Genomic DNA, 13,052 nt, shown 5'->3' with positions numbered 1-13,052 from the left:
GGAGAGAAGATAATATATTATTTTAATGTGTACTAAATATTATTTAAATGTATAGAATTGAATTATAAAACATCTGATAAATGAGATGTTGTAAAATGATGTGGTAAAATAATAAAGTAGGCTTTTGATGTGCCAAAATGACATTTTTTATACCACATCTGTTGTGGATGCTCTTACAGGGTTTAAGTAATAAAAATTACCAATATACTTACACCTAAAAATCACAAGAACTTAAAGACTAGAATACCATGAGGGAAAACAAATTACCATAAGGCGCCTTAACAAAAACTTCTTAGAAATAAGATCATGTTAAGGTGTATTGAAGGACACATATTAAGGTAGGATTTAATAATGCAATCGAGCCACTTTTATAGGGAGTCTATAACCATTTTCAACCTTAAACTCTTTACTATTTTTCAATGTAGGTTTAATCTCTTTAAATCCTTCTTAATGAGTAGCGTAAACACCTCTTGACCAATATTACTAGAAACTTACTAGGCATTACAAATGAAATTGTTATACCGAATTGGCTTGATTTAATAAGTCAAATTGTAGCCTTAATTTATAGCACCACCTTAAAAAGATAAAAGTTTTTAAAGGTAAATGTAGTGGTCTCAGGGGTATTATGGTCATTTGGGCGAGGTCTATGACAATCTGGTAATTTTTGGAAGAATCAAAGTGTAATTATGTCATATTAAAGAGGGCTAAGTGTAATTATGAATCTACATGAGGCCAAAAGTGTAATTATAAAAAAAATGTGCTGGCAAGATTGTAAATATGTGAGGTTAATGAAAATATGCAAACAAAATGTGGTAAATTTGTAAATATGTAAAATCTTATGAAATCTTAGGGTTTAAAGAGTGATTTCATTAAAAATGTGGTAAATTTGTAAATATGTGAAGTTGTAGGGGCCTAAGGAGTAATTTTGTGAAAGTATGAGGATAAAATATTGAATATGTGAAAATTGTAGGTCTAAAGTGAAATTTTGTGAAAGCATGAGAGTAAAACTTTAAATATGTAATGTGTAATTTCATGAAAGAATGTGGATAAAGTTCTAATTATGTTAAGCTATGAGTCTAAATTGTAATTTTGTGATAATATGTGGGCAAGATATTATATATGTGAAGTTGTGGGCTAAAGTATAATATAGTAAAGCTTCATGACCTCATGGACCTATGGGTTTAGGCCCTGTTCTTGTTAGCATTAGTTTAGGAAATATTTTCAAAAGTTTTTTATAAGAAACCACAAATTTTTATAGTTTTTTATATTTTCTATTTATATTTTCTATAAAAGTGGTATCGAAACTTTTTAAAAATATCTCATTATTAAATGTTCTAAGGGCACTACCCTTATATGGTTATACATTATTATCTTATTTTGTTTTACGAGGAAATTAAAAAAAATTAAAAATAAAGAAGAAGGAAGAAAAGTTGGATTTATTGACATTTGATTTTTTTTTTTTTTGCGCATCATTACTGATGGTGCTACTTGTTGCTACTTTCGAGATCACTTAGGGCCCATTTGGTATGTGTTTAAAAACTAAAAATTGTTATTTGAAAATATTTATGGAAATACGCATGGGTGAAAAAAGTGTGTAGAAATACATGTAATGTTATTTAAAAACTAAAAATTATTGTTTAAAAACACAAACAAAACACCCCTTAACGTTGGATAACATGCAGAAAACAAGCTAGCAATAAAAAGTCTTTAAAAAATTTAATTGTTTTTTTCTTTTCAAAAGTTTTTAAAAATGTTTTCTAAACAAATGCTCTTGGTCATTCATTAACTTTTTCCAAGTTTGTATACTATAGCGCACTAAATCAACATGGACTAGTCTGCTTACTATTAACAATTAAGTGATCGAATTTGCTATAATTTTGACCCCCTTGAGCCATAATATATTTAACATGTGGTGAGGGATCGTTGCTTTTAGTTGATGCGTAAGTAAGGTGTGCTCTTATTGGACTGTGATGGATTCAAGGGTCTTGCCTGGACAAAATTCATGCATGCCAGCAGAGTTCATTTGGAAACAATTTATTTAGTTAATATTAAAAAATTTTGGTAAAAATACAGTAAATAAAACTAAAAGTTAGTTAAAATAGTACAATAGGACCCATAAATAGTATCAAAAAGTAAAATGAGATCTAAAAATAGTAGCAAAAATAAGCTAAATAGTAAAAAAAGTTGTCTTTTTCATAGAATGCCAAACACAATCATAGTAGGAAGGAAAAAAAAAAAAGGATTTGGTTGCAGCACCTTTATATCAGTATTAATTGCCCTGGCGATAATTATCGGTATTAATTGCCCAGGGGATAACCAAGCTCCCTCAGAGGTCTGGTTCATTCATTGGTAAGGTGCCCAATGTATATCTCCTAGAAAAATTCTCACACCCCATAAGGATACAGTTTTATTGCAAATTATAACTACTTTATCTTACAATAATATGATTATAATTTATACATAAGAATTATGACAACCAGAGACCACATATTACTACAAGACCATCTCATCAATAAGATGGTTTCAAAATGGGGCTGAGAGGGGTTCCTTAAGACTCGTTTGATCTGGGGATTCTACAATGGCAGTAGGGCACAAGCATTGGCAAGGTCTTTCAATAATGTCACCCTTCTCAACAGGCTCGTGAAGTTCTTTTTCCTCCTTTTCTCGCTCTTGATCCTTTATTTGAAAGCTTGGTCTTAATTTCTGCATAGAATTTTTAGAAGCAGCATGTTAGTATGGTCAGAAAATTAGAATTCTTATTGTAAAGTAGTTTATTCAAACTTCATATGTATGTTATTGAAGCACATACCTCATTGAATACAGTTGACGCTTCATTTGGTTCCATCTTTTCAGCAACATCTGCAGCCACTTCCTGCAACAGAAAATGTTAAGACTTAAAAACTATGAAGCACGGGTGCGTTTCGGGATTCGGGTGCGGGTGCGGGAGCGGGTGCGGGACTCGGCAATTTTTGAAAAAGTAGGGTGCGGGTGCGGCGGGGTGCGGCGATTAAAAAATTATTAAAAATATTTTTATTTATATTTTTAATATATTGCTAAACATACTTTTTTTACATTATATAAATATATACCAAATTTAAGAGCAATGGTAAATAATAACTAGAATACAGAGAATAGGAGAGAGCCTAGCTGAAGAGTGAAGGTAGAGAGTGGGAGAGAGGCTCAAGAAAAATGAAGAGGGAGAGGGTTGGGTCTTGGTTTTTTTCGAAACGGTGCGTTTGCACCTTTTTTTTTTTTTTTTTTCCAGCCATACGCACCTGTTGTTGTTGTTGTTGTTTTTTTTTTTTTTTTGAATTTCGGCCGGTATCGGCCGTTTTGTGCCGGTATCGGCAGATTTCGGGCGGTATCGGGCGATTTCGGGCGGTATCGGCATTTTTGGGCCGATATCTGCCTTTTTGGCCTGTAGCGGCGGGTCTCGGCGGTTTTGGGCCGGCCCGATTTCCCCGATCCCGCCCGTTGCGGGCCGAATCGGCGCGTTTTCGCGCGCGTCGGCCCGAATCGGCGCCGTATCGGCGCGAATAGGCGCGAATCGCGCCGAATCGCGCCGAAAAAAAATTTTTTTTATTGGCGGGCGCGGCACGGCCGCGCAGGCGGCGGCGTCGCTCGCGCGTCGCCGCGTCCGGCCGCGTCCGACGCGGGTGCGGCGGCCCAAACGCCGCACCCGTGCTTCACAGCTTAAAAAAGGCAATTGTGAAACCAAGATGATTGTTTGATGAAACAAATAATCTTAAGAATTTTGCCCATCAAAGAAGAAAATCTTCTATAAAGGATTTTTCTAGTGTATATTCTCATTTTTCTCACTTGTGCCAATAGGTTTTCTAATGCAGTAAAGCCACGGATAGATGTGACTTTTTTCCCCTCTTAGCTTATAATTAGGTCGAGGGTTGTAGACTCTGACCAATTATTTTGTAATTTATAATTAAATTTAAGGTAAGACTTCCCTCTTATGGACGTGAGCTTAGGACAGAACATGAAACTGACACGTGTTCATTTCAAAACACTTATCAATATCATGTCCCTTCCAATGCTCAAAACTACCGGAGAGAAGCTACACGTTTAAATTTATGATAGGATTCATCATTCATATAAAATGAGAGATTACACTTGAAATATTGAATAATTTTCATAGACTTCTTCCTAACATTTGATCAATGGTTATCTTTTAGACTAAGGTAATGAAGTCATTAAGCTCAACTTAAAACAAATCATCTTCCTATAAGCATGAAGTGAATAAAGCAGCATTCCAAATGAGAATTACTCATGCAATCAATTGCTAAGGTAATGCATATAACTACCGTTTCTAAGCATAAAAAACTAAGATGCAAGAAATGGTTCAATAACAAAATGAGAGAAAGTAAGGTAAATTACCCTGGCACGGTTAAGTTGTCCTTGATTCAGGGTCTTGGGCTCTGTTTCAATGGAGCAACAGATGTTAGCCATGTAGAGCATAGAAGTCCAAATCACTTGAGCACACAAAATAGATAGCAATTGCTGCCCATAACAACCAACAATGGCAATAAGTCACTTCCTTCATTCATAGATGAGTCTATATATAGCTAAAAAATGTCAATGATACTTAAATGACTCACGGATTCACTTGATTTTGATTGTAAAAATTTGAGGCTATAGAGCAAAGAAAACTCTCCCTCTCATTCACATCCCGTGCCTCTCTCAACTTTAAATTCTTGATGCACATAGTTATATCTTCACGGGGGTCAATTACTGACCCTAGTCTTTCAATTGGTTGCTCAATCTTTTTCAAGGTTGAAATTGCATTTATATGACATAATTAGGTCCCGTGCGCAGGATTATTGGTTGAAATTAGCTGTAAATTTATGAAACAACTGTCTTGATGGTATACAGTCCAATAGTTACAGATTTTTTTTTCCTGACTGAATCAATATTCATGGTCTTACACAAATACTATTCGAATTTATGTGATTTGACTGGTAAGATTGAGACCAAAAAGAAAAGAGAGCCAAAAAACGAGGACCTTGTGTTGTGCCAATCTCAGCCATTGGTTGTGGATGTGCTAGCTGCTAAGCAAAGGTTGTGGAAATTACTCAAAGTCAATGCCGGCACCATAGCCTTGAAAAGACATTAATGCATAGTATTCATATTGAAAAAAGGATGTTTACCCAAAAAGAAATGAAAAAAAAATGTTGGAGAAATGTATAATGAAACATTTTATCAAAATTCAATAACAATAGCATTCCACAAAATTCAATAATACATATAGCCTTCATAGTACTCCTGTGTTTTCTTTTTCTGGCTGGATAAAAAAGACACTTATTACCCATAAGATTTTAACGGGTCAAGCCCATCTCTCTCTCCACAGCCCACATACCAACACAAAGGACGGGATGGAAGAGATGGGAATTGGCCCAACAGCTTTACAAGAAAGGGCCAGCGGGCAACATTTGTGATAGATTCCTTTTAAGGTTTTCTTTTCTTTTTTTTGAAGGAGAATCTTTTTAAGGTTTTTAATCTATATTCAATCTTTAACAATGTTATTTGTGGTAGATTTTTTAAAAGTTTCTGCCTTTAAGTCTATCCCAACCAACCAAAATAAAAATGCACTGGGTATCAAAGTATCAAAATTAAAAAATTAAAAAAAATTAAAATGCACTGAGGATAATTTTCAATTACATTACAATAAACAAAACGTGATATAATTATCTAGGCCATGGTTTTCTATGTAAAATGACGGGTTTTACACATGTTGGAATTGGATTAAACATATGTTGGTTTTGAGAATCGATGGCAAGTTATCTAAAATATGATAAAAGGTTAATACAAATAACCAAAACCAACAGACACCCAAAAACCTACCCACATCAAAGTACCAATTTCTACCACAAAATGGGGTTAATCATGGCAAAATGGGCCAAAATTTGCTAACTCGACTTGAATCTGTCTGTTTTATTTTGAATTTAAAACGGGCCAACCCTAAAGTAAAGTGCATTACTCATTCCCTATCTTTAGGGAGCAAAACACTATGCATTCCCTAAACATTTTTTTATTGTTTTTGTATCTTAGTAACTGTGACAAAATAAAGTGTGTTTTTGAAAATGAAGTGAGAGGAATAAAATAAATGAATGAAGAAATAATATTCAATTGAAATTGGGTTTAGAATAAAGAATTTGATTTGGGTAAAAAGAAAAATTAGTTAGACAAACTAGAAAAAAATAAATTCTTTTTTCTAAAATGAGGAAAAACACTTAAATAAGCTGATACCAATGGTCAAAAATGAAATAAACCTAAAATAAAAACTCGGTCCATGGATGAAGAGGTGCCATTTGAACCAATGGATGAAGAGGTGCCATTTGAACCAAAGTTCATTGGCATGCACATATGGATTCCTATATTTAATTCATTATACTTTATATATATACAATGGCGAAGCTAGGATTTGAGTTAGGGGTGCAAAATTTATATATGATACATGCACTTACACATATTATGTGAATATAAAATAGACCAATTTGAAAAATTAAAAGCTATTCATTTAAATAGTAAGTGATATTTAATGTAATTATACCAAAAAAAAAAAAAACTCTACAAAAAAAGCTTATTCATAATATTGTATTTATTTATTGAGATATTTCTCACATGAGTGATCTATTTGTTAATTTTTTTTAAGAGCCAAAACTCAAGTTACGAATGAAATTATTAGCAATTAGATAGATACTGAGTGTAACATATGTAAATTTTTATTATTTTGGTTAATGTGGACCCATAAAAGGTTCTAATTATAATATGGTAAGAATAGACTAAAAAATTCAACGCAAGGCATGATAGTGGAGGACTTAGAGTTCCTAAATGGTTTGTTTAGAAGTTGTGCTCTATTTCAAGACCAAAGAAATATAGTAGCATTTAATAAACCCAAAAACAAAAAGTAGACAGTGATATTTAATAAGTATTAATATAATAACTAATGGTAATTTTGGGCGGGTCGAGGGGCAACTGCCCCTGGCTCCACCCCTATATATATATATATATAGACATTATAACAACAAAAAGGAGTTTAACATTTTAATTATTTTGCATCTTCAGAAAAAGAGTGAGTCATATAACTTCATTTTTTATTTGTGATTTTTTAGGATCATCGACAATCATTGGTCCAAGATCATCATATATAAATTGAAAGATCCTAACGATTAACTCTAAAATCAATTTGTTGGAAAATTAATAAATTTTAATGTTCAACTTTACAATCATGGACCCCAAATCAATAAGGATCTCCCGTGTGTCACCCTTTCAAAGAAGATAGAAAAATGACACATGTTCTAGACATATTACATATATTTTAAAAAGAGAAATGATATGTCCACAACATTTTTACAACAAATCCTAAATGGCAGGATGTTACTGGTTGTTATTGTTGGGGCAAAAAAGTAATCTTAGTGTTAGGTTCAAATTTGAACCAATAACAACTAACCACCTATGATTTGTTGTAAAAATGTTGTGGACGTAGCACCTTTCTTTTAAAAATAAACAAACCAAAATGAAACAACCAACCATTTTACATGTTAACAAGTCAAAAATACAATAATACATTATTAAAAAAATTGAGGTTATAAACAAATTGTGCATGATCATATAAAATAAGATAAGTTGGAAGGAAAAAAAATTGATTTAAAACAATATGTAGACCTCACTGTAGATAAGATATCCAGCCCTTAAATCTAGATACCCGTGCATGGACATAAAAGTGTAGATAATTAAGTTTGATATTCGTTTAATAAAAAAAAAATAAGTCTATCAATATTAAATTATTAATAAGACTAGTGGTTAATGTTTGACCAGGCTGAAACCTTGAAGGGGCACCCTATAAGGCATAGTCTGGCATATTTTCACAGGCTTAGCTAGAATAGTCTCCTTCAGTTCACATGGCAGTGAATCAATTGTCAATTACCATGGATGAACTTGCTTTAAAATATGATTATTTTCTGTGACATTGAATACTTCTAAATAGATGGTACAAATGAATCCACAGCAAGAAAATAACAATGTTATACAATTTGGAGACTAGTTTGAGTACAGCACATCAACATTCTTTGTAAGTTGTAACTAAAAACAATTTATGTCTCAGGTCACTCTCAGCAGCATGTTGGCTTAATGTATTCTTATACGAAAACGTAGTGCTTCTAAGATGAGATAAAAGAAATTAGCTATGCACTTCTTGATAGGTTAATTAATGACTTATGTCTGTGTATACTCTAATATTTTCAGAAGGCATTTTGAAGTAAACATGGACTTTCTAAAGAATTTTTTTTCCTACTTTTATGTTTATTATATGGATCATCAAAAATATTCGATGAGAATGAGTATGAAACAGGAGTTGGTGTTGTGTACTTGTATAACCAAAACCAATTTTTTTAGAACTGATAAAATATTTTGTTATGACCAAAGCAGCAGCAAAAAGCTTGAGATGTTAGGATGTGATTGGTAGGAGAATTTTTGTTTTTGTTTTCAAAATAGTAAAAAAAATAATTTTAAAAAAATTGAACTTGAAACTAGTTTTCAGATAATAATTTTTATATTTTATGTGTTTAGCTCCAACTTTTAAGAAAAATTTTCAAAATACTAAAAATAAAAACAATTGTTTAGGAGACCATATCTATTTTTGAGATTTAAAAAATATATATTTATAAAAAATAACGTGTAGAATTTGTAGTTACTTTTTCTTTTTTTGGTGGATAATGATAAGGGAATAGAGCTCATCATTTTTTTTTTTAATAATAAGTTCCAAATTTGAAGTGTGAGAATTCTTTTTGTAATAAAGATAAACTGCAAAATTTAAGAAATAAAAGAATTTGGACAGATATGTGGAGTCCACTTTTTTCAATTTATTTGCAACTATGTCATTAAAAACATTTTCTAAATCCTAAAAACACTCCTAAGCCGTTTTCAAAATCATGTTTTAAATTAGGAAAATAAGATACCGTTTTTTGAAAACTATTAGCTAAATAATAAATTCAAGTGTGGAACCCACTATTTTACCGATTACAAAATAAAAAATTATATTTAAATACTCTTACCAAATAGCCCCTATGTTGTCCAAAATTTTCATTGAGTATTTAGCTTTTGCGAGGGGAATCAACCAAAATATTGACCAATTTATGGTAGTCAAAGAACTTTTGATGAAGATGAATAAACAAGTGGGTTCTAGTCTATTCAACTGTAAAGTCTCTTATTTTTAAATAAAAGTTTTTGAATTCAAACCTTGCCTATACCAAACCAATTGGTATTTTATCCTAATAATAAAAAGATAATCATTATAAAAACGGATATCATCACTTAAAATTCTATCCTATCTATCAGAGAAAAAAAAAAATCAAAGTCAGAATAGACAAATATATGAACTGGAAACTACGAATTGATAGCCCAACTGGCCTTTCTGTGACCATGTGCCTATAAAGTTTAAGGGTGGGTGGTTCAAGAACACAGTTAATTACGCTCCCCTTTAGTGTGTTTTGTTTATGTTAATGTCGTCATTCTAAGTGAGTGGTTAGCCAATCTCACTCTTTTTAACCTTCTTGCTCTTTGTTTAAGTGATTCATAAGCTGTTGCAGAGCTGTTCACCTCAATCTTTTTCCATAGAAAAAATTATCTCAACCCTGTGTGAACAGAAGTTTGAATACTCATTTGTTAAAATTTTGGAAGGGAGGCATATCTACAAGAACAACAATAAAATAATTAACCACATAAAATAACAAAATTTTAACATGGTCTGGTCAAGCTTAATTACAACTCTATTATGGTTTCCAACCAAAAACTCACATTATAAAATACAAACACTCAACCAATTTTTAGTAGCCCCCCCTCTTTTAAATTATCACCAACTCGTATAAATTATGTTCACAAACCACACTCACAAGCTTAAATCAAACCAAATGTCGTTATACCTATCTCAAATTCTCATTTAGAACTCACAAATTTGACACTCTTAGTTCACTCCCAAGTCCCAACCTGCACAGGCAGTCATTTTAAATGTTCAAACTGAATTGAAGCCAACAAATTCCTAACACCAATGCCTCTTTGTACATCTCTAATTCCTCTTATTTGTTTGATAGGAAATGCAAATTAAATTAATTTTTTGACCCCAAAAAAAATTGTAGGTAAGAAAACTTTAATAAAATCATTAAATCAAAATAAAAATTTGACAATGTAAGAGCCTGGAACCTTTATCTTTTTCTTTGTAGCATTCTAACCTGGTCAAAATGAAATCTCTTGGGTTAAGTATAGCTATAAAGGCATATCCCTATATGTACTCCATCTTTTTCTTATCTATAAAATAGAACTTAATTATTTCTAGGGCTACCCCTTTTTTTTTATATATATTCTTACAATTATCTTGTAAAGTATATTAACTCTGGCAGATGGCAAATTCACCCACTCCAAAAGAACCTAATGCTATCAAACAATTAACCTTTTAATTAGGCCACGTGAAGGGAAGGTCACACAGAATGGGACTGTGACTTTTCCTAGTTATTTTATTTAATGTATCTCCTTATAACTATTCCTATGTCTTTTGAAAAAGAAAGAAGCATCGGACATTGAGTCCATATTTGCTCCATTACCATTTAATAGTCATGTGTGGTGTGGGGTTCTTTTTAAGTTTTAACTTCTTTGAGACCAGGCCTTTCCTTTTGTTTTGATTTGTGTTCCACCAGCCTTATGACTCTGTGTTGTCTAAATTCTTTATGGGAGCTTCTTCAATTGTGGAACTTGTAGACCCATGCATATTTATGGTGAAAGTAGTGTATTTTTAAAGGGGGTGTGATTATATTTTTGTGCAATTCTAATGCTTAAGGGTGAAATAATTGTGACATAACATTTCCATTCTGTTTGTTTCGCTGGAAATCAGAACCAGAAAAAGAAATTGACTACAGATATAGTTTTGCTGGTATATTAATATGTCCGATAAAGCCTTTGCATAAGAAGATTTTTTTTGAGCTTGATGTGTCCAAACTCCTGCCTAATACGTAGAGGCTGCAGTAGAAAAATCATATCATAATATGCTGAGGCTGGGATTCCTAGCTAAAAAGGTGTGGAGATATTCATTTCCGACTGATTTGAGTGAATGGTTTTCTAGGAAAAGAAGAAAAAAAATGTAATTTAAGACCAAATATTTCCCTATCATGATAAGAACTGTTATGGTTCAAACTTCAAACTCCCCATTTCCCACTTGTTCTAACAATTATTTTTTAAAAAAATTATACTACTGTAACAAAATATATCAATAATGTTATTCTGAATACACTTAAAATAAGAATAACAAGAAGTTGAATAGGTTTAAAGAGTTTCTTAACATGACCTTAATAAAATAAGTTTGAGATATTCTAAATAGGCATGATTAATGACGGAGCCAGGAAATCGAGAGTCGGGAGAGACAATTGCCTTTTTAAATATGGACATCTCAAATATGACAATATCTTCTCTTTGTAATAATAATAATAAAAAAATTATAAATTTTAGTTAACTCAATTGGTAAAAAAAAAATATATCATTAAATAAAATATATAATATTCTAACTTACTGATACCGAAAATTGATATCTTAACCATAATCATCATAAAGTAGATACTGTACACTTAAATTCTACTAGAACTATAAAAAAAAATTAATAAATAAAAATAAGAGATGATTTGACTTCAGAGAATATTTCACTTACATTCACATATTTCTCATAAATTGGTTGGAGGAAAATCATTAAATAGTACAAAGACCAACACCCAACTTTTTAACGAAGCTATAGGTTTAGTCATTACCAACCAGTAACGGTACTGACCCACCAGGAGGACCCCCATAACATGCTAATTACAAAAATGTCTACTTATTTCTTAATCCACCGAACGCATGAGATTACTGACAGATGGCTTGATAGGTGTTGAGCCACTTGTCAGTAAGGAAAAAATCGTATGCGCCCGATGCATGATAACTTCTCCTAGACCATGTTCCACAATTTCAACTTTTCCCTTTGATTTTGGACTTCCAAGTACCATAATAATAAATAGGGTCCGTTTGGATACAGCTTATTGCTGAAAACTGAAAACTGAAAACTGAAAACACTGTACCAAAATAATTTTTAAATGTGTGAATAGTGCCGTGGGTCCCATTTTTAATTTTAAAAAATCTGAAAAGTGAAGTTTGTGGGTCCCGTGAACAGTACACGGGACCCACAGATGTGCTGAAAAGTCAGCTATTGCGGCTACTGTTCATGCACAGTAGCATGAACAGTAGCTGCTGTCCCCCTTGACCCGTGCATCAGCAGAAAAAAAAAAAAAAAAAAAAAAAAAAACGCAGCAGCAGCAGACGCAACGCAGATAATCTGTATCCAAACCGCACCATAGTTTCTAAAAAAAAGGAAGAAAAAAAAGAGTAGCATAATAAATGGGTACCATTAAAAAGTTAGAATTTGCAATAATTTAGAACACAGAGAAAGTCATAGATAGTGGGCAAAAGGGTACTGTGGGAGGGGACAAAAGCCATATCATCTTCTTTACAAATAACATGGAAAGATCCCTACACAATTAGCACCAAAGACAATTGAGAGATAAAAGAAATCGGATATATTATCAGAAAAAGTCATGCACATCACGTACTGCATGTGCTAGGTTCCATCATCCACATGCATTTCTATTCTTGCTCTCTCGTACCACATAGTTTTTTAATTAATTATTAAGAGTACTATATATATATATATATATATATATATATATACACTCTATTCTCTCTCGTACGTGTAGGTATAATAAAATATCGACACTTTAATTAAATGTACAAATATATATACACTGTACTTCTGAGTACCCTTGGCATAAAGTCTTAGTAGCTTGAATAGAAGAAAGTATGCATGCAGGGATAAGATCAAAGTCCCACAGTATCATCTTTTGCCCACAAAGAAAAAGGTCCCAAAGTGTCATAGTTCCAATTTCCAATATACGTATCAAATTTACCAAAAAATAAAAATAGTTAATTGAGAAAATCCATCATGAACATGTATGGATGTGGTACAATTGCGAAAT

The 13,052-nt window shown here is 32.2% G+C and overlaps 1 protein-coding gene across 1 annotated transcript; it reads right to left on the bottom strand.

The window, feature by feature from the left end:
- Positions 1-2,368: 2,368 nt before the first annotated feature.
- Positions 2,369-4,537, bottom strand: LOC142637240 (uncharacterized). The gene is made up of 3 exons (XM_075811522.1): positions 4,387-4,537; positions 2,810-2,872; positions 2,369-2,703 (listed from the first exon to the last, which is right to left on the bottom strand). Exons 1-3 carry the CDS (start codon positions 4,465-4,467, stop codon positions 2,524-2,526), a joined length of 324 nt encoding a protein of 107 aa, XP_075667637.1. The 5' UTR covers positions 4,468-4,537; the 3' UTR covers positions 2,369-2,523.
- Between the last annotated feature and the right edge of the window lie 8,515 nt (positions 4,538-13,052).

This window comes from Castanea sativa, chromosome 5 (genome assembly GCF_040712315.1).
Source record: "Castanea sativa cultivar Marrone di Chiusa Pesio chromosome 5, ASM4071231v1".
Lineage (NCBI taxonomy): Eukaryota > Viridiplantae > Streptophyta > Magnoliopsida > Fagales > Fagaceae > Castanea > Castanea sativa.
This window is presented reverse-complemented; position numbering and strand designations above follow the sequence as displayed.